Source organism: Empidonax traillii, unplaced genomic scaffold, assembly GCF_003031625.1.
Source record: "Empidonax traillii isolate 1590-97213 ecotype Southwest subspecies unplaced genomic scaffold, ASM303162v1 scaffold383:size710549, whole genome shotgun sequence".
NCBI classification, from domain to species: domain Eukaryota; kingdom Metazoa; phylum Chordata; class Aves; order Passeriformes; family Tyrannidae; genus Empidonax; species Empidonax traillii.
Window position 1 is genome coordinate 332,184 of NW_020955576.1, and position 18,850 is coordinate 351,033.

General features: G+C 51.5%; 1 protein-coding gene across 2 annotated transcripts in view; it reads left to right on the plus strand.

Moving 5' to 3' along the window:
- The window catches only part of NSDHL (NAD(P) dependent steroid dehydrogenase-like), an 11,458-nt gene extending 1,745 nt beyond the window's left edge, over positions 1-9,713 (plus strand). For both annotated transcript variants that reach the window (XM_027893169.1, XM_027893171.1), the window contains exons 2-8: positions 628-677; positions 2,903-3,064; positions 4,191-4,337; positions 5,069-5,197; positions 6,534-6,676; positions 7,944-8,046; positions 8,767-9,713. In XM_027893169.1, the coding sequence (XP_027748970.1) occupies positions 657-677; positions 2,903-3,064; positions 4,191-4,337; positions 5,069-5,197; positions 6,534-6,676; positions 7,944-8,046; positions 8,767-9,102 (1,041 nt within the window). In that variant the 5' untranslated portion in view covers positions 628-656 and the 3' untranslated portion in view covers positions 9,103-9,713. The remainder of the gene's footprint in view (positions 1-627; positions 678-2,902; positions 3,065-4,190; positions 4,338-5,068; positions 5,198-6,533; positions 6,677-7,943; positions 8,047-8,766) is intronic.
- Positions 9,714-18,850: the final 9,137 nt, after the last annotated feature.

Here is an 18,850-nt window from a genome sequence, read left to right on the forward strand (position 1 = left end):
GGAACATCCAGGGGGCCATGGGAAGGTCCTGCAGGGATGGGAGGAGGTGGCTGGGGAGGTTGGAGGGGGGGTGTGAGGGGCAGGGTGGGATGGGAGGGAGGGAGGTGAGGAAAGCTGGGGGTGTTGTTGAAGGGTGGGAGGAGGATGGGGGGTCTGGGATGGGGCTGGAAGAGCTTTTGGGGAGGGGGGAACTGGAGACAGAGCAGTTCCTAAATTGCATTTTGGAGAGGGAGGAGGTGCTCAGGGAATGGGGGGGAGCAGGAAACAGCTGAGGGGGGATCACCCTGAGCCTGCACTTCCAAACCAGGCTGGACAGGCACCAATCCTGCCTTTCCTTGCCTTTCTACCTTGCCATTCCAAAGGGCTTCTGAGAAAACTAAACCCCAAAGACTCCCAACTCTGTCTCCAGCACATCCATTGGGGCTTTTTTTTTTTTTTTTTTTTTTTTTTTTTTTTTTTTTTTTTTTTTTTTTTTTTTTTTTTTTTTTTTTTTTTTTTTTTTTTTTTTTTTTTTTTTTAGCAGAACAAGGAGAATCGACTCCCTTTTTTCATCTTTATTTCAGCATAGCAGGTTCAAACCTGGATTTCTAGAAGCAGTGAGGAAGAAAAGCTCCTCCTTTTTTGAAGGAATCTGGTGGACAGGCCTCACCTGAGCCATGGCCACACGCCTCAGATCGGTGAGTTGAGCCCCCCCAAAAGGGGCTTTGTGAAGATTTGTCCTGCAAAAACACCTTCTCCTGGACACTCCTGAACATCCTGAGGCTGGGGATAATTAGGGATAATTCTAAGGAGGAAAATGGGGTTTTCCAAAGAAGAATGTGCCGCTGTTAGTTCCAAAAAGATCCAGAAATGCTCCAACCCTCCCAAGAACACCCGTGGCTTTGGCAGTGCTGGAGACTGAGTTGCTCCAGGGTCATTCCCAGGTATTTTATGGTCCAGTTGAGGTCCCTGAGCTCTCCCAGACTGTTGTTCCCTCATTTTGTGATCCCATACAGAAGGTTGGGATATGGAAAAAATGCTTAACACAGAGGGGATTTCGGGACATAACTGTCAGGAGTTATTCATTATTATTAACAATTAAAATTATTAATTATTATAGCTATAACTAATTCAATTATATCTATTATATCTAATTTATATTATTGCATTGCATTATATATATAACAATTATAGCAACCCAAGCCAAAGCCTTCTGGGGTTTTATGATTCCTAAAGGTGCTTTGGAGATGATCTAAACCCTCTGCCAGTGGCTCTGAGGTTCAGAGGCAGAGGGCAGCAATCTGCTGCAGGAAAACTCCGAGGCACACAGAGCAGTTCTTGGGAAAAGCACCCTGGGATTGTGGAATCCCAGGAGGGTTTGTGGTGGAAGGGACCTGGATGAGAAAGGACACAGGGAAAATAATGCCAGGATGGATTTGCTGCTTTCTGAGGAGGAGCTTCTGTCCCCTCTTTGACCAAATCCCACTGTGGTCACCACTAAAAATGTTCCATCTGAACACACTTCCAGGGATGGGGACTCCACCCCTGCCCTGGGCAGCCCTTTCCACTAAGAAATGTTCCCCAAATCCAACCTGCCCCTCCTCTGGCACAGCCTGAGGCCGTTCCCTCTCCTCCTGTCCCTGTTCCCTGGGAGCAGAGCCCAAACCCTCCCAGCTCCCCCCTCCTGTCAGGGATTGCAGAGCCAGAAGGTCCCCCCTGAGCCTCCTTTTCTGTGCTGGGGAGATCTTTCGGTCTCTTTTTGGGCATCTTAATTAGGGCCTGTGACCATTGATTTTAAAAGCTTAAAAAAAATAAAAAAAAATAAAGAACTAATGACTCCAAAGGTCAATCTTTGCCTTTACATGGGTGTTTTCGTGCCTTGGAGGAGCCTGAGTGTCACGGGCTCTGATACAAAAATACTCAGTTTGAATATTCTGATTCATCATCACTCAATTCAACCTGGGGATGAAGAAAATCCCAGAGGCATCATAAAATCCCAGCCTGGTTTGTCTTGGGAGGGACCTTAAAGCTCATCCAGTTCCACCCAGGGACACCTTCCACTCTCCCAGGTTGTTCCAAGCCCTGTCCAGCCTGGCCTTGGACACTCCCAGGGATGAGGCAGCCACAATTATATATAATTTTCTATATAAACTTTCTAATTTGATATTGCACAGAATAAAGTGTAGCAGGCCAAGCTACCCATGAATACATTGATTTTAGGGTATGAATTCTACCCCAGCAGTGCTGTGGAGACGCAGCAGTTCACTCAAACCCTTCACAAGTGGCTTTTGTGGTTGTTTGCTTCCTAAATATCCCAGATTCCCTGATCTTGCATAAACATCCTATGACCTAGTGAGAAAATGCCTCAAAAGGTAGAAATTCATAACTAAGAACCTCAGGTCAAGAGACAGAACAGCTCGATAAAAATGTGCTCCTGAGAGTTATGGCCCCAAAACCTCTCTGAGCTGAGGAAAATGGAACTTCTTCCATCTTCCAACCTTTTGTATTAAATGCAGGGATCACAGAACGAGGGAACAGCAGGCTAGGAGAGCTCAGGGATGTCAGCTGGGCCATCCTCTGCACCCACAGCCCATCACAAACCACCTGGAGACGTGTCCCTCCACCTTTTTGCTGGCTCTGCCATCCGGGGCAGGCTTTGTGGGAGGAAATCCTCTTTTCCTTCTGCCCTTTTGGGCCTCTTGGGAGCCTGGGGGTAAGGCAAAGCCCTTCCAACCTCCAGCCAGTGTGTCTTGACCTGCCAGGCCACTGTGATGGCCCAGACCTACGGAGGAGTCTTTGGATGGCTGAATTTTTGCCCGGCGTGGAATTCCAGCGCGTTACGATCCCGGGAAGTTCAGGTGGCTCTCTTGGGGGGGTGTGCGGTTCTTAAAGGGGTTTTCCTCCCTTTTCTCTCTCCCTGCAGGCTGGCAGGAGGTGCACTGTGATCGGGGGCTCGGGGTTCCTGGGGCAGCACATGGTGGAGCAGCTCCTGGACAGGGGTTATGCTGTCAACGTCTTCGACATCCACCAGAGGTTCCAGAGCGACAGAGTGAAGTTCTTCCTGGGAGACCTCTGTGACAAGGAGGTACAGACCCACAGGGACACCCTGGCTGGCATTAAGGAAGTGTCCCCAGGGCTCAGTGCCGGGCCCAGGGCTGATTCATTTCATCAGCAGTGTGTGCAGGGAGGGGGCAGAGGATGCTCAGGGGGGGCCCAGTGATGGCACAAGAGGAACTGATGGCCAGGAAGTTCCTCCTGGGCACGAGGAAGAACTTCTGAAGAGGCTGCCCAGAGAGTCTCCCTCACTGGGGATATTCCAGAACTATCTCAACACAATCCATGTGCTCTGGGATGGCTCTGCTGGAGCAGGAGGTGGGACCAGATGACCTCACCCTTCCAGCCTGACCCATTCTGGGATTCTGGGAAAGGATATCTGGTTAAACGGGTGTTGGATCCAACACTGAGCCTTTCCCAAAGCTCTGACACACCTGGAAGCCTGCATAGGTTGGAAAAGGGGTTGCAGTTGTGCCTCTCACCCTTTCCCTGGGGTGAAGCCTCAGCACTTCTCCATGGAATCAACTCCTGGTGTCTCTCAGAGCTGCAGAGAACAGACCTGGTTTCTGCCTGAAGCTTTTGCATCACTGTTAGTTTGGACACTCAGTGTAATTACATCCCCTGTGCTAATTACAGGGGGCTCTCCCAGCTCTCCTCAGCTCCACGAGGATGGTACAACAATTCCCAGGCCTCCTGTGGGTGAGCCAGGTGGGAGACACCTCCCCAGCTGCCTGAGCACCACAGCTCAAAGCTTTGGGGCAGCGACCTCCAACAGGGCCCTGGGGAACTGGGAAACTGCTGCTTCCTGAGTGTCCCAACTCCTGGCTCCAGGGAGTTCTGAGTCTCCTACCTGCTTCCAATATTCCAAGTGGTTCAGCCTAAAGAGCTCTGCAGGAGTCCCCAGGTTCTTCTCTGGAAAGAAGTGATGATGCAGAGTGTGTGTTGGCCCAGCTCAAGAGGAGAGGGCACTGTGAAAACCCTGGATGCAAATCCTATTCCAGCTGCCCACCTTTATGGAGGGAACATGACTGAAATTTCACAGAGTGTTTCCATGAAAAAAACAACAAACCTGTCTTTTATTTCCTTCCTGTTATTTTTTTTTGTTTCCTGCACCGTGGCTGTTGCTTCATTCCTGTCTCCCGTGTTGGACCTCCCAGGCTCTGCTCCCAGCTCTGCAAGGTGTGTCCGTGGCCTTCCACTGTGCATCCCCCACACCTTCCAGTGACAACAGGGAACTGTTTTACAAGGTGAATTTTTTGGGAACCAAAACAGTCATTGAGGCCTGCAAAGAAGCTGGAGTGCAGGTAAGGCTGGAAAAGCACATGGACGCTGGAATGGGCTTTGTAACATTGGCACCATGGACCAATTCCTGTCAAGTTGAGGGCTCTGAGATACTCAATTGTTCCTTGTGCCATGAAAAACCGTGGGAGAGACAGTCTGTGGGTCTCCTGCTTAGTGTCTGATGGAAACTCAATTCTCTTCTGCCTCTTGGGTTGGTTGGTGGTTTGGTTTTTCTTTTCCCCCTGGTGTCATAAGGAGATGATGGGCCGTGCGGTGTTTCCCTGCTGGCTGTGTCTGGATTCTGTGGGAGATGCTGGATCCAGTGTCCCATTTTCTGCAGGACCACACGTCTCTGATGGCTCAGAGCTTTGCATCCCCCTGGCCACGTTTTTATCCAGCAAAACCACCCAAGATTTCTCTTCCGGTTCAGTCTCCCATGATCCCGTTACTTGTCAAGATGAGCAAATCCATCCTAAACCCACTCATTTGTGTTAAGTTTTACAATCTTGATTTTCCTGGGGATGTTCCCCCCTGCCTGACGTGTTCTGATGTCCTTTAGGTGGCGCAAGACCCTGGGACAGAACCAAACCTGCAGTTTGAGCTCATCTTCTATTGGCCTCGTTCTTCTGGGATCAGTTTATCCTTTGTAGGATCAGCTGATTAAACATTATTGTTGTCTTTGCTCAGCCTTCATAAGTGATCACCCTTCTGTCTTAGGCTTCCAACAACTTTTTTTCTCTCCCATCCTTTGCAGAAACTGGTGTTAACCAGCAGTGCCAGCGTGGTCTTTGAGGGCACAGACATAAAAAATGGATCAGAAGACCTCCCTTATGCACAAAAACCTATTGACTACTACACAGAGACCAAGATCCTACAGGAGAAGGTATTTGCCATCGGATCTTGTGGTTAAACTGTTATTTTTTGATGTGTCAACTTAATCAAAAGAGACTATAATCAAGCTGTGCCATAAATTAACCACTGAAGCTGAAGGGAATCGTGTCTTACACCACAGAAGTTGGCTCAGAACTGGCAGAGGTGTCACTTCCACGGCAAGGAAATGCCATTTCTGAACTTTCTAAGCTTTGGTTTAAGAGCAGCTGAGGGGAGTTTTTTGTCTTCTCCGCTCTGGGAGGCTGTTTCAAAACCCCGTTTTCCTGATCTGCAGCCTGAGTTTCCAGGTGGGATTGTGAACAAGGGAAGGAAAAGGTGGGAATGTGGGCTGAGCTGAGGAGCACAGCAGCCTAATTAGGTGTTGTCAGCCAATGCTCTTGGCCATGTAGTGAAATATTTTTGTTAAAAAACAGCTGAAAACTGCCCCTACAGCTGAAAGTTCCCCCCTTTGGCTGTTTGCACACCCCCAATATCATGCTGTATTTCATGTTCTTATTGCTGCAGCATTTGGGCTTCAAATATGGGGCAGCAATGTTTTAAAGCCAAGGGAACAAACCTGGATTTTTTTGGGGAGCCTTTTTCCATGGTCTGTGTTTCATTTGTGGAAAGAATCTGGGCTTGCTGAGCAAGAAGAATTCAGAGTTGCTTTCCATGCTGGTGCTGCCAGCGTGTCCCTGAAGCCTTTCAGGGTTTCCCCTCGAATCAAAGAATTGATTTGAATTCACAAGGCCCATTTTTGGGATGTGCCTCGATCCTGGGGTTTCCCAGAAATCCCAGCAGCTGTTGGGAATTAGGAGAAGATGTTGTTTGGAAGCTCTCAGGGGAATTAAATCTCCTTCAGAGCTGCTCTGGTGAACGTGCCCAGCTCTTGGTGCTGCCAGGAAAGGTGGGATCACCCCCTGCTGAGGGACATCCAGGAGCTTTGGGGTGGAAGTGGCTGATGGGAGGGACAGGGATGGAATTGCTGAGTGTCCTCCTCTTCTCCAGCACAAGAAGTTTGTGGAGTTCAGCACAAGGAGTTCACGCAGCGAAGGGACTTGGAAAACTTCTGAGTTTTATGGTGTTAAATGGGAGAAGCAAAGAGTTCCCTTCCTTTGCCTGGCAATTCCTAAAGTGTCCAACTGATTTTTTTTACTGGTTTTTCTCCTTAAAGAGAAGTGGAGGAAGAGCTGGGAACAAAGGAAGGATCATTTGTAAAGATGGGAAAGGGTAATAATCCACCCACTGGTGTCTTCCCAAGGGGATGGCAGCCCACATCATTGAGTGAGGAGCTTGGAATTTTCCTTCCCAGCCTTTCTCCTGTTCTGATTCTCTTCTTTCCCTTGCAGGAAGTGCTCAGGGCAAACGACCCAGACAATGATTTCCTCACCACTGCCATTCGTCCCCACGGGATTTTTGGTCCCAGAGACCCTCAGCTGGTTCCCATCCTCGTCCAGGCCGCCAAGAAGGGCAAAATGAAGTTCATTATTGGGTGAGCAAAGCTCAGGCCTTTTGTTGCTGGGATAAAACTGCTGATGAACCTACAAAAAGCCCTTTTGAGAGGGCATCATATTCATTTTTCCCCCCTGCTTTCGATATTAATTTTAATATATTTTGTTATTTTTCTTATTGTAATTAATAATACATATTATATCTTATGTCTAATTATAAATAATATAATTACATTAATGTACTCTACTAAATTATTTATTATTTATTAAATATCAAATAGAAATTGGTTTTAAATGTTAGTTAATAATTAATTATATAATAATTATCTCATAATATTTAATAATATATTAATATATACATTATATTACGTTCATGTAATATAGAATTATGGCTATTGTTTGATACTTTATAAAATATTAATGAAATAGGAGTGATTTTTGTTAATGAAATATTTTATATTTTTAAAATATTGATTTTTTTTTCCACTCTCTTCACTTCTTTTTTTAAAAACCCTTCTTTGTTAAGGGTCCATCCCCTCAGGTGTTCCCAATGCCAAAGGAATATCCCTGAGGGAAGCAAGCATGGCTTGAGCTCTCGAAAGAGCTGTGCCATCAGATGGGCAAGCTCAGATAATTCACTGCAATTTAATTAACACACACTTGTGGTGTGCGAGGTTCTGGCAATTAAATAACCTCCGAAATATCAGAAATATTTTAATATTCCTGATGGTAGGATCAAAGACCTTGGCCTTGTTATGGATGAGCTTTAAGGTCCCAACCCAACCCAACCCATTCCATTGCTCCGTGATTAACTGGACTCTGATAAGCAGATGCATTTTCTGTACCTGCCTCAAAACACATTCCACACCGTGGGTTGAATCTGTTCCAGCTGGGGCTGAATTGGCTTGTTGAGGCAGCAACTTAGAATTCCATGAGCCAAGCCATTCCTGATTGGAAGCTTGTCCTTCAGTGACATTCCCTGTGCTGGTTACCCCTCTGCTTCTGGTTGTTCTGCTCTCCAGACCTGTGGGATCTTGGCAACCTGGGAAGGTTTCCAGCTGGTGCTGTTACAGGAATGTGAACTTGGAGGGCTGTGACAACACCAAAATTTCCTTGGTCTCCAAAATAATGTGCAGGGATTCCACCCCCCTGGCAGGGCATGGCCTGAAGCTGGAGCACAAAAGAGTGGGAGAAGAGAAGAGAAATGAAGAAACTTGGGATAAATCTTTCCTGTGTCCCTTTTGCCACCAGCAGCTTATCAGCCCAACTCGCCTCGGGGCTAAAATTCCTTCTGTCTGTGTTTTCCAGGGATGGAAAGAACCTGGTGGATTTCACCTACGTGGAAAACGTGGTCCATGGGCACATCCTGGCTGCGGAAAAGCTGCAGAAAGGCTCTCCCCTGTGTGGGAAGGTGAGGAAGGACCTCGGGGTGGGAGGGGAGGGGGCGTCCCCAGCCAAACTTCGAGCTGGGATGCTGAAAGTTGTGTCCTGAACGTCCCTCCTGGAGACCAGAGGAGCTCCACGCACGAGGGGGGGTCTGGTCTGGCCGTGGCTACAATGAATGGTTGTCCCTCTGATGACACATCACAGAATCCCTGGAAAATTCTGAGTTGGAAGGGACCCACAGGGATCAGCAAGTCCAGCTCCATCCAGGGGATGGAACCCGTGACCTTGGTGTTACAGCACCAAGTTTTAACCAACTTCCATGGGCTAAGCTGGATGAATACACTGGGATTTCATGTTCCCAAACCCCTCGTGGAAGGAAGTCCAGGCAGAACTGTGGGCACACATGGAAACACAAGAGGATTTGAGGCCGGAGTTCAGAACAGGAGAAACCTGGGCAGCTTTTCCTGGTCCCACTGTGCTTTAATGTGTTCACTCTGTGCCGTGTCAGTCGGTTTGTTTGGTGTTTATGGGTAATCTCAGGCTCTGGGGTGTCAGAAGTAGCTGTTTCTTGGCAAAGAAGAGGTTCATCCCTCTTCACTCAGAGGGGGTCAGTGCAGAGCAGCCTGTCCTGAAAGCCGTGCTCCTGCCCAGCTCGGGGGGAATGTGAGATGGGCTATCACAGAGCCAAATTCGTGAAGCCCAGGATGATTGTTCTCACCTGGCTTCTCATCTGCTTCTCTTCCAGGCCTTTCACATCACCAACGATGAACCGGTTCCCTTCTGGGCGTTCATGTCCCGGATCCTGACGGGCTTGGACTACGACCCTCCCAAGTACCACATCCCCTACTGGCTGGCCTATCACCTGGCCCTGCTGCTGGCCCTGCTGCTGTGGCTGCTCAGGCCCCTGGTGACCATCAAGGCCACCTTCACCCCCATGAGGGTGGCCCTGGCTGGGACATTCCACTACTACAGCTGCGAGAGGGCCAAGAGGGACCTGGGGTACCGGCCCGTGGTGGGGCTGGAGGAGGCCATAGCCAGGACCCTGCAGAGCTACCCCCACCTGCGCCGGGCCAGGGCCTGAGCAGCCCTGCAGGAACTTCTTCCAGCTCCGTTTTCCATGATTACCATGATGCCTTGCCATGGGCACTGAAGGAAATGTCACCAAGTCCCAGGAACGGGGAGCTTCCCCCCCACCCCGAGTTCCTCCTCGCCGTGACCTGGGTTGGAAAGACCCTCACGTAGGAGCTGTTGTAACAGTTCTTTGAGGTGACTTTCTTGTTTTTGAACCAGCTGCTGAACTCTCTGGACCATGAAAAAAACCCCCTGCTGTGCCCTCTTCAATCCCAAGGCAGCCCATCAGCATTCCTTCCCTCCTCTCTCCGCCCTTGTCCCGATGTTTGGTTTCTCTGGTGACATCAGCCACCTCCTCTCAGAGCTGGGGAACCAAACCCTTCTCGTGGCTGGTCCCCTCTGGGCTTTGGCTTTTCTCTAGACAGGAGAAGCTCGTGGCAAAAAGCAGTTCTGCCACCAGCTCTGAAATCACTGCAGCTCATTTTGATTTCTCTCCATGATTAGTGGGTGATTTGGCTCCTTCCTGAAGGAAACCTGAGGAAAGGCCTCTCTTTGTTCCTTTGGGTCTGCAGGAGCCTCTTTCTGTTCCAAAAAGAATCCAAATAAATCACAAAGAGATGACTCCCTAGTTTTCTGTGCCATCTTTGAAAGGGCAAGTCCCTTTCTGACCATCTCAGCACAGCTTGGATTTGAGTGATTCCCTTTTGTGGGGGGAGAGCTCTTTGCTGTGGACTCTCTTCCCGAAACTCGTTTCCCACAAGAACTGCAGTGGTTGGAAGATCCTGCAGCACACAAAGCCCATCTTCTCTGACCTGTTATTGCTGGTCATGGTGATTTTTGTTGCTTTGACCACTTAGTCCGTGAAAAAACCCTCTTTTCCACATGGAATATAATGCAGTGATCCCCCAGCTATTTTGCTTGACATTTATATAAAGTGTCCTCTACCCTTTAATCTTCCAGTTCTGGTTTGTTCTTAAATGAAGGGTTTAGGGCAGAGTTGGAATTTCCCTCTGTGCTGACTCCTGACTCCTGGGAGTTTTGGTGTTTCAGATTTCAGAATTATGGGAAGTACCTCCCTCACTCATAGAAATATTGAATCCTAGAATTCTTTGGGTTAGAAGGGACCTTGAAGCCCATCCAGTCCCACCACGTGGGCAGGGACACCTTCCCCTCTCCCAGGTTGCTCCAAGCTTTGTCCAGCCTGGCCTTGGACACTTCCAGGGATGGAGCAGTCACAACCTCCACCACAATGAGCCTTAATCTCCATCTTGATCCTATAAAATTAGTTTTATTTTAACTTCTGGGGTTTTTTTTTGGAGAGTTTTATGTTGGGCTTTTCTTCCTGGGGATTTTTATGTGCTGCTTTAACAGGTCATTTTATCAGCCTTGGCCTTGATGTTGAAGTGACCTGGCCAGTTGCTTGGACCATCTCCTGCTGTTCTGGTCTGCAGTGGTCATCCAGCTGATCCTCCTGGAAGCAGGGATAACGCTTCCCTCCCACAGGGAGGTGGGGAGGGAGGGGGGACCTGCTGGAGCCGAAGGATCCGGCACTGGGATCACCTCAAGTCAAACCCCAGCAAAAGCACCTTTGGCCTCTAGGTGGCATTTCCCAGCCAGAACTGCCTTGCAGCTCCAGTGTGTCCCAAAAATCCCTCTCAGTCCTCGACCTGTGCCTTTGGAGGCCTCTCATGAAGGTCCCAACCAGAGGGGGCTCCCGAAATGAGAGGCGCTGGAAGTTCAGGTGAGCGGGATGAAAGCAGGAGGCAGTGGGGTTTCCATCACCCAGGGAGGGTAACCCAGAGGTTTTCTGGGATGGGGGGGGGAGGGGAAGTGTGTCACACCCAGGCTGGGTTGGTTGCTCTCCCTGTGTAATTAGGGTGGCTGCCAGAGCTTCTGCTGGCTGCTGAGGAGCTGCTGTTTCCCAAACACGAGTAAACAGGGATTGTTGCTCTGGTGGAGCCTGACTTGGACTCTATCCCTGGCCACAATGCAGGATAAACCTTCCTTTATCCATAACATCTCCCATCCCTGATCCAGCCTCCTCCTCTTAACTCATTTTCTCACCCTAATGAGCATAGATCTATCTCATCTTGTGATCCTTCTGTTCTTTCCCTCCTGGTATCCCTTTGATGGGACAGCTCTTCAGGACAGGAAGGGCATGGACCTGTTGAAGTGAGGTCCAGAGGAGGCCACCAAGATGATCAGAGGGAAGGAGCAGCTCTCCTAAAAGAAAAGACTGAGAATATTGGGATTGTTCAGCCTGGAGAAGAGAAGCTTCAGGGTGACCCAACTGTGGCCTTCCAGGACCCAAAAGGAAAGATGGAGAGAGACTTTGGACAAGGGTCTGGAGTGACAGGACAAGGGGGAATGGCTTCCCACTGCCAGAGGGCAGGGTTAGATGGGATATTAGGGATAAATCCTTCTCTGTGAGGGTGGGCAGGCCCTGGCACAGCTGTGGCTGCCCCTGGATCCCTGGAAGTGTCCAAGGCCAGGTTGGAGCAACCTGGGCTAATGGAAGGTGTCCCTGCCCATGGCAAGGGGTGGGACTGGATGGGCTTTAAGGTCCCTTCCACCCCAAACCATTCTGGGATTCCACGCTGTGTGTGGGACAGGGAGCAGGAGGCTGTGAAGCAAAATTGCCATTATCAAATTTTCCTTCTAAATATCCAAGGCCAAGGTCAGGTGCAATCTGTCCTTGGTGATAACACTCAACAGGAGCTCCTCGAGTCTTCAAAGAGTTCCCTGGAGCACTCTCATCAAACTTTCTTATCTCTCTCACTCAGCTTTCCTGGCTTTTTCTTGCTGCAGCTCCCAATTTTGCTGACCTGAGACTGGTTTTGGCAGCAGGAGAGAGAAAGGAGAGATCTGTTGCTTATCCCAGAGAAAGGGAGAGGGAGGGGAAGAGAGGGAGGAATAAAAGTGCTTTTCAAAGTGGAATTAAGGTAACCAAAAACTCCTCTCACAGAGAGACTGCAAAGGCACCGAGCTCAGGAGGGTTGTGCTGTCGAAGGAATTCCTCGGAGTGTGGGGGAAACTCTTGGCCACACACACCTGCCAGAAAGGAAAAGGGTGGCTTGGGTGTGATAGCAGAAACAGGGAAGAGGTAAAACTGATGGAAAAGTAGATGTCCAGTGAGCAAAAAGGCCAGAGGGGAGCTCAGTCCAGCCAGAGCTGGGGATGCAGGAGGTGTCCAAGGCTGGGTTGGATGGGGCTTGGAGCAACCTGGGCTGGTGGAAGGTGTCCCTGCCCATAGACTGGATGATCTTTTAGGTCCCTTCCAATCCAAACCATTCCATTACTCTGTGATTAACTGGACTCTTGCCAGGGATAAGCAGATGCATTTTTGGTGCCTGCACAGATTCCACACTGGGCTGAATCTGTTCCAGCTGGGGCTGAATTGGCTTGTTGAGGCAGTAACTTAGAATTCCACGAGCCAAGCCATTCCTGATTGGAAGCTTGTCCTTCAGTGACATTCCCTGTGCTGGTTACCCCTCTGCTTCTGGTTGTTCTGCTCCCCAGACCTGTGGGATCTTGGCAACCTGGGAAGGTTTCCAGCTGGTGCTGTTACAGGAATGTGAACTTGGAGGGCTGTGACAACACCAAAATTTCCTTGGTCTCCAAAATAATGTGCAGGGATTCCACACCCCTGGCAGGGCATGAAGGTTTGGGTGGAGGATCTTTGCATCCTGTGGGAGCTCAGCACCTTCAGTGGCTTTAGAAACACAGGGATCCGTGACACGTTCCAGTGCTCAGCCAGCCTTTTGGGAAGCTGTGGCAGGGGCTTTCTGTTGACTCTGCAGATCCCTGTCTCTGTTAGCCCAACCTGCAGGGAGCAGCAGCCACGGGGACATTCCCACTCCTGCCAGCACCGCAGAGCCCCAGCAGGAGTGGGCTGGACCCTGATCCTGCAGGATTCCTTCCCGAGTTTCACTGGCGCTTGTGCAAGCCCCGGGCAGGTGCCAGGCCCACAGGTGTGAGGGTGGTGCAACCTGGGCTTTATTAGGGAGAGGGAAAGCAGCTCATCATCCGCCTGGGAGCCCTGAGGAAGCTGCTGAGCTGGTGATGGGAAAGAAATCAGCATCTCCCTGCTTGCAACAGAGCACGGTGCAGGTGCTGCTGCTGCTGCTGCTTCCTCATGGCACAGCTTGTGTCCCTGGCTCAGCTGGCTCTGTCCATGGCCTGTGATGGCACAGGTTGTGTCCCTGGCTCAGCTGGCCCTGTCCATGGGCTGTGATGGCACAGGTTGTGTCCCTGGCTCAGCTGGCTCTGTCCATGGCCTGTGATGGCACAGCTTGTGTCCCTGGCTCAGCTGGCTCTGTCCATGGCTTCTGATGGCACAGCTTGTGTCCCTGGCTCAGCCTGGCTCTGTCCATGGCTTCTGATGGCACAGCTTGTGTCCCTGGCTCAGCCTGGCTCTGTCCATGGCTTCTGATGGCACAGGTTGTGTCCCTGGCTCAGCTGTCACTCGGCCACAGTCTCTCCCATGCCCTGTGCCTGCTGACAAGATCCTTTTGTCTGGGTGCTGGCAGCTCCTGAGCTGCTGTGCAGGTGTGTCTGCGTGGCCAGGGGGGCAGATCATTGTATTCCAGCAGGGAATAATCCGGGAGAGAGAGTTCTGCCCCGCTCCCTGCTATTAGGAAGGTGAGGTCTGGCATTCTGGCAGCGCTCTGGAACGACACCTCACGAAAAACCAGTTGGATTCCCTTGTAACAAATGGGTGTAGTGGTTTTTTTACACCCTTCCACTCAGCCAGTGTTGAGGCTTGGCTTTGGTGTCACCTCTGCCAAAGCTCACAGGACTGAGGGGTTACTCAACCTGCAAGGGGTAAGGGTGGAGAGTTCCAGGGCAGAAAAGTGGTGCTGAAAAAAAAAAAAAAAAAACACCAAAAAACCAGCAGGAAATGTTCCAGCGCAGCCCAGTGCTCTGGAGTGAGGCAGGGAAATTTGTCATTGCTGGAAAATACTAAAAAAACCCAAAAAAATTAATGTATTTTAGCAACCATTCAAATCCAGGCTGCACTGGGGACAGGAGGCACTGCTGGGAGGGATTGCCAAGAATTGCTTGGTAAAAACACCTTCCCATCTAACAGGCTGCTGGGTTTCCAGGGTTCCTCATAGGTTGTCTGTCTCTGGAGGTGTTTGTGCTGCACCTCTGGTCAGGAATGAACTGGGGGGTTACACAGGCTGGTTGGCAGCCCCTGTTTCTGGCAGCAGCACCAGCCCTGTGCTCCTCACGTCACTCCTGGTTCCTCTTTGACATTATTTTCCTGACCTAAATGCTGTGAGTGCTTTAAATCTTCTCCTCCTGGGCTTTTCTCTCCACCCCAGGAGCAGTTTCTGTGGCTGCAGCTTCCTCGTGTGATGTCATTCCCACGTCTGGCTGATCCCAGCTGATCTGCCCTGCAGAGCCCCGGGGGACACGAGGGAGGCAGGTGAACAGCAGGGAAACAAGGATCAACCAGCCGTGGGACATCCCCAGGAGAGAGGGGGGAGAATGGATTGTCCCAGGAGAATCCATTTCCTGCTAAAGTCAGGTATTCCAGGCTGGAATTTACCTACAGGTCTTCAAGACGATGCTGTTTTTAAGTGGAAATGGGGGAAAAGGCTCTTTTTTTTCCTGCTCCTCCCACCTCTCTGTGTTTGTGTCCCTGGAGAGGGTTGTGGTGGTGAAAAGGGGGGACAGGACATTCCTGCTGCTCTGGGCTGGGCTCTCTGGCACGCTTGGATGGCAGCTTTACCTGCCCCTCTGAGTTTTAAAGGTTTTTTTTTTGTGTGTGTGTGTTGCTGACTTCTGGGTTTGCTCCAGAGCCACGCAGGTCACCTGTGCTGTGTCCAGGTGAGGCTGGGGCTGCCAGTTGTTACCTAAAATCAGAGAAATAATTTAAGACCGAGTTTGGTGCCTTTTCCTGCAAAGCATCAGGAATTTGTCAGTATTTCATTCACACTCTCTGCACATTGAATGGCTCCCCAACATAAATCTGGAGTCTTTATCCCCAAGGCTCTTGGAGAAGCTGGAGAGATGATGCTCCTGCTCTCATTATCTCAGTGAAGAGCCCAAAGTGAATTGCTTTTCCCCTCCAGCCTTCCTGGACACCTTTTAGCCTCTGTTTTGAGGTGACCTGGCTGTGCCACTCCAGCAGCTCTTGCAGATGTCCCTGGCTGGCAGGAAACTCCTGCCTCTGGCCACTGCTGGGACTTGGAAATGCCATGTTATTAAAACCAGAATCTGCTCCCATCGTTATGAGGAGGAAAAAAAACCCATCAGGGTTTCTGTGCCTGCCGGGGTGAGTGACATCCAAGAGCTGAAATGGGATAAATCCACCAAAAGAAGCTGCTTTGGGATGGATTGTCCCTCCCTGTTGAAGCTGCTGAGCACCAGGGAGGTGCTTTTTGAGCTTTGTGTGCGGGTGGAAGGCACTGGGAGGTCCCTGGAAAGCCCCAGTTCGAGGTGAGCTGCCTGCAGGGGGTGGCCATGGCTACTTTCAACCGGGCAAAGAGGATGAAAAGCCTTTTCCACAGGGGGAAAAACAAACAAGGGGAAGAAAAAAAGAGTGTGTTTCTATCCCACGTGCCTTAGTGGGAAATAAAGGTTAAAGCTGTGGTGTAAATGGTTGTAAATCTCATTTATCACATTTACCACGTATTCCATGGGATCTGATCTCTCTGCTGTTGTCCTAATCCACGTGAGAAAGTCTCATTCTGTGTTCCACCAGCCCTGGAGGACAACAGTTCTTGAGGCTTCCAGACTTTTAAAGGTGCTTTCTCTCTTTCCAGCTCTTATTTGGGACGGCCACGTCCTGAGAGGTCTGTGATTTTCCTGCTGGCCTTGGAGCATCCACTCCTCTGCTCTTGTTTAGCCCCAGGCATGGCTGGAAGAGCTTCCCTGCTCCTCCCTTCCCTCAGGAAGTGGTGTTTGGTGGTCACCTGATGAGGGTGCTGGGATTTAGGGACACGATGTTGCCCTGGGTGAGGAAGTGCCCTGAAGTGAAGCTGGGAGGGAGACCAGGGGGAGCTGCTGGATCAGTGCCAGGTTCACTGCAGGAAGAGGCTGGTACCTTCCGTCCCAGGTAGGTGTTGCCATGGCACAGTGATGTCCTTGGAGAAGCCTCAGCTCCAGAGGGACCGTGGACGTTGTGTGGTGCTGCCCCTGCCCAGGCCTGGAGCTCACAACTCACCGAACCCCACACTGGTTGGGGTTGGAAGGACCTCAAAGCCCATCCAGTTCCACCCCCTGCCACGGGCAGGGACACCTTCCACCAGCCCAGGTTGCTCCAAGCCCCGTCCAACCTGGCCTTGGGCACTCCCAGGGATCCAGGGGCAGCCACAGCTTCTCTGGGCAACCTGTGCCAGGGCGTTCCCACCCTCACAGCCAGCAATTCCTTCCCAATATCCCATCTCTCCCTGCCCTCTGGCAGTGGGAAGCCATTTCCCCTTGTCCTGTCCCCCCATCCCTTATCCCAAGTCCCTCTCCAGCTCTCCTGGAGCCCCTCTAGGCACTGGAAGGGGCTCTCAGGTCTCCCTGGATCCTTCTCTTCTCCAGGTGAACCCCCCCAGCTGTCCCAGCCTGGCTCCAGAGCAGAGGGGCTCCAGCCCTGGGAGCATCTCCGTGGCCTCCTCTGGACTCATCCAGCAGCTCCACATCTTCTGATGTTGTTCCCAGAGCTGGAGGCAGCTCTGCAGGGGAGGGTCTCACCTGGGAGGGCAGAGGGGCAGAATCCCCCCCTTCTCCTGCTGCCCACGCTGTGGGGGTTCATCTTGTGGAACAACACTCTGGGTGTGTTGGTTTGGGCTCTCCTTATGCACTTCACTCAATATTTAATATTCAGGTGCTCATAACAGGTGCCTTTTTTTTTTTTTTTCCCCTCAGTTTTTGACCTTTCCTTGTGGAACAATGTGTTCACACTGGGTTAAAAAACCACTCCTTGGACCCTGGGGTGTCCATCCTCGTGCTTGAGGACCTCTTGTACCTGCAAGGCTGGCCAGGCCAGGTGGTGAGTCACCTTTATTTCAGGAAAGAACATGGACAAACCTTCAGCAAACGATGGCATGACTCAGGGGGTGCTGGAAATAAAGCTGCACTGTCAGCTGGAGCAGAGGATGCTTCACCCAGGAAGGGTCTGGGCTGCATCGTAACCATCTGAAATTCCCCTGGGCTGGACATCCCTGAGCCCTCTCTGAGCTCAGGGTGTGGCTCGTTCAAGATTCCGGCTTTTCTCCTGCTTATCTCAGCTGGGATCACCTGGAACAAAGCTCAGCTGAGCTTGGCTGCTGCTGCTGCTGCTGCTGCCTGAGATCAGAGAGGGAGATCTGGGGCTGGAGTAACACCTTAAACCCTAAAAATCCCTGATGTCATCGCGGTTGTGCTGCTGGGAGCCAGGGGTGGATTATGGGCCCTGTCACAGCACATCCCGGCTCGGGACTGGATGTTTGCCCATCATCCCCCAGCAGAGCTGCGAGGAGAGGGCAGGAGCTGATCTTTCCATCTGTTCAAGCCTCAGCACCACCTGTGCTTGGGTCGTGGGGCAGGGAAGGTTTGTGCTCGTGGCTGCAGAGGGGTCCTGGTTGGGGCTTCATCAGCTGCTTTTAGAGCAGCTCCAGAGGAGGCCACGGAGATGCTCCCAGGGCTGGAGCCCCTCTGCTCTGGAGCCAGGCTGGGACAGCTGGGGGGGTTCACCTGGAGAAGAGAAGGATCCAGAGAGACCTGAGAGCCCCTTGCAGTGCCTGAAGGGGCTCCAGGAGAGCTGGAGAGGGACTGGGGACAAGGCATGGAGGGACAGGACACAGGGAATGGCTTCCCACTGCCAGAGGGCAGGGTTAGATGGGATATTGGGAAGGAATTCCTGGCTGTGAGGGTGGGCAGGCCCTGGCACAGGTTGCCCAGAGAAGCTGTGGCTGCCCCTGGATCCCTGGAAGTGTCCAAGGCCAGGTTGGACAGGGCTTGGAGCACCCTGGGCTAGTGGAAGGTGTCCCTGCCCGTGGCAGGGGGTGGGACTGGATGGGCTTTAAGGTCTTTCCAACCCAAACTATTCCATGATCCTGTGATTCTCACCCCCTGTGGCAGTCCCAGGCTGAAGCCCTGACTTCTCAGGAGGGCTCTAAACTCACCCCCCAACTTCCAGTCCTTAGGAATTGGCACCGGGTGTGTCCCCGGGTCTGGCTGCGCCCAGAGCCACCCAAGCTGGGCCTCGGGGACCTTGCGCTGACCAGAGCAATTAGAAAGGGAAAGAGAAGGAGGCAGAGCAGGACACCCGGCAATTTCCTCCGTGATAATCACCCCTGGGTACCTCATTTAATGACTGAGAAGTACACAATCAGTGCTGAGGGCTAATTACAGCCCCATCCCCGGTGCTCCGCGGGTACCACTGCTGGAAGAGGCTCCCGCACTCCGGGTGCCTGAGTACCAGGAGGGTCCCTGCTTCCCCTTCCCGGGGGACAAGCCTGGCTGGAAATGCTTCTCCCGAATGAAAATCAGGTGGGATAAGAGCTGGGGGGGCTTCTCTCTGCTGTGCCATCGGAGCTCAGGGCTGGCGAACACGGCATTTGCTGGAGAATGCCAGGAATGTAGAAGAGAGCTCGCAGGGAGGGGAGCCCGTGCCGCCCGAACGGAGAAACCTGTTTGATTCCCCTGAAGGGCAAAAACACACCCAAGTCTCCTCCTCAAAACAAGGCTTGGCTTCCCGGAGCCAGCCCTCGGCAGGTAAAGGGCTCAGGTGTGCCCACAGCCAGCCCTCGGCAGGTAAAGGGCTCAGGTGTGCCCGC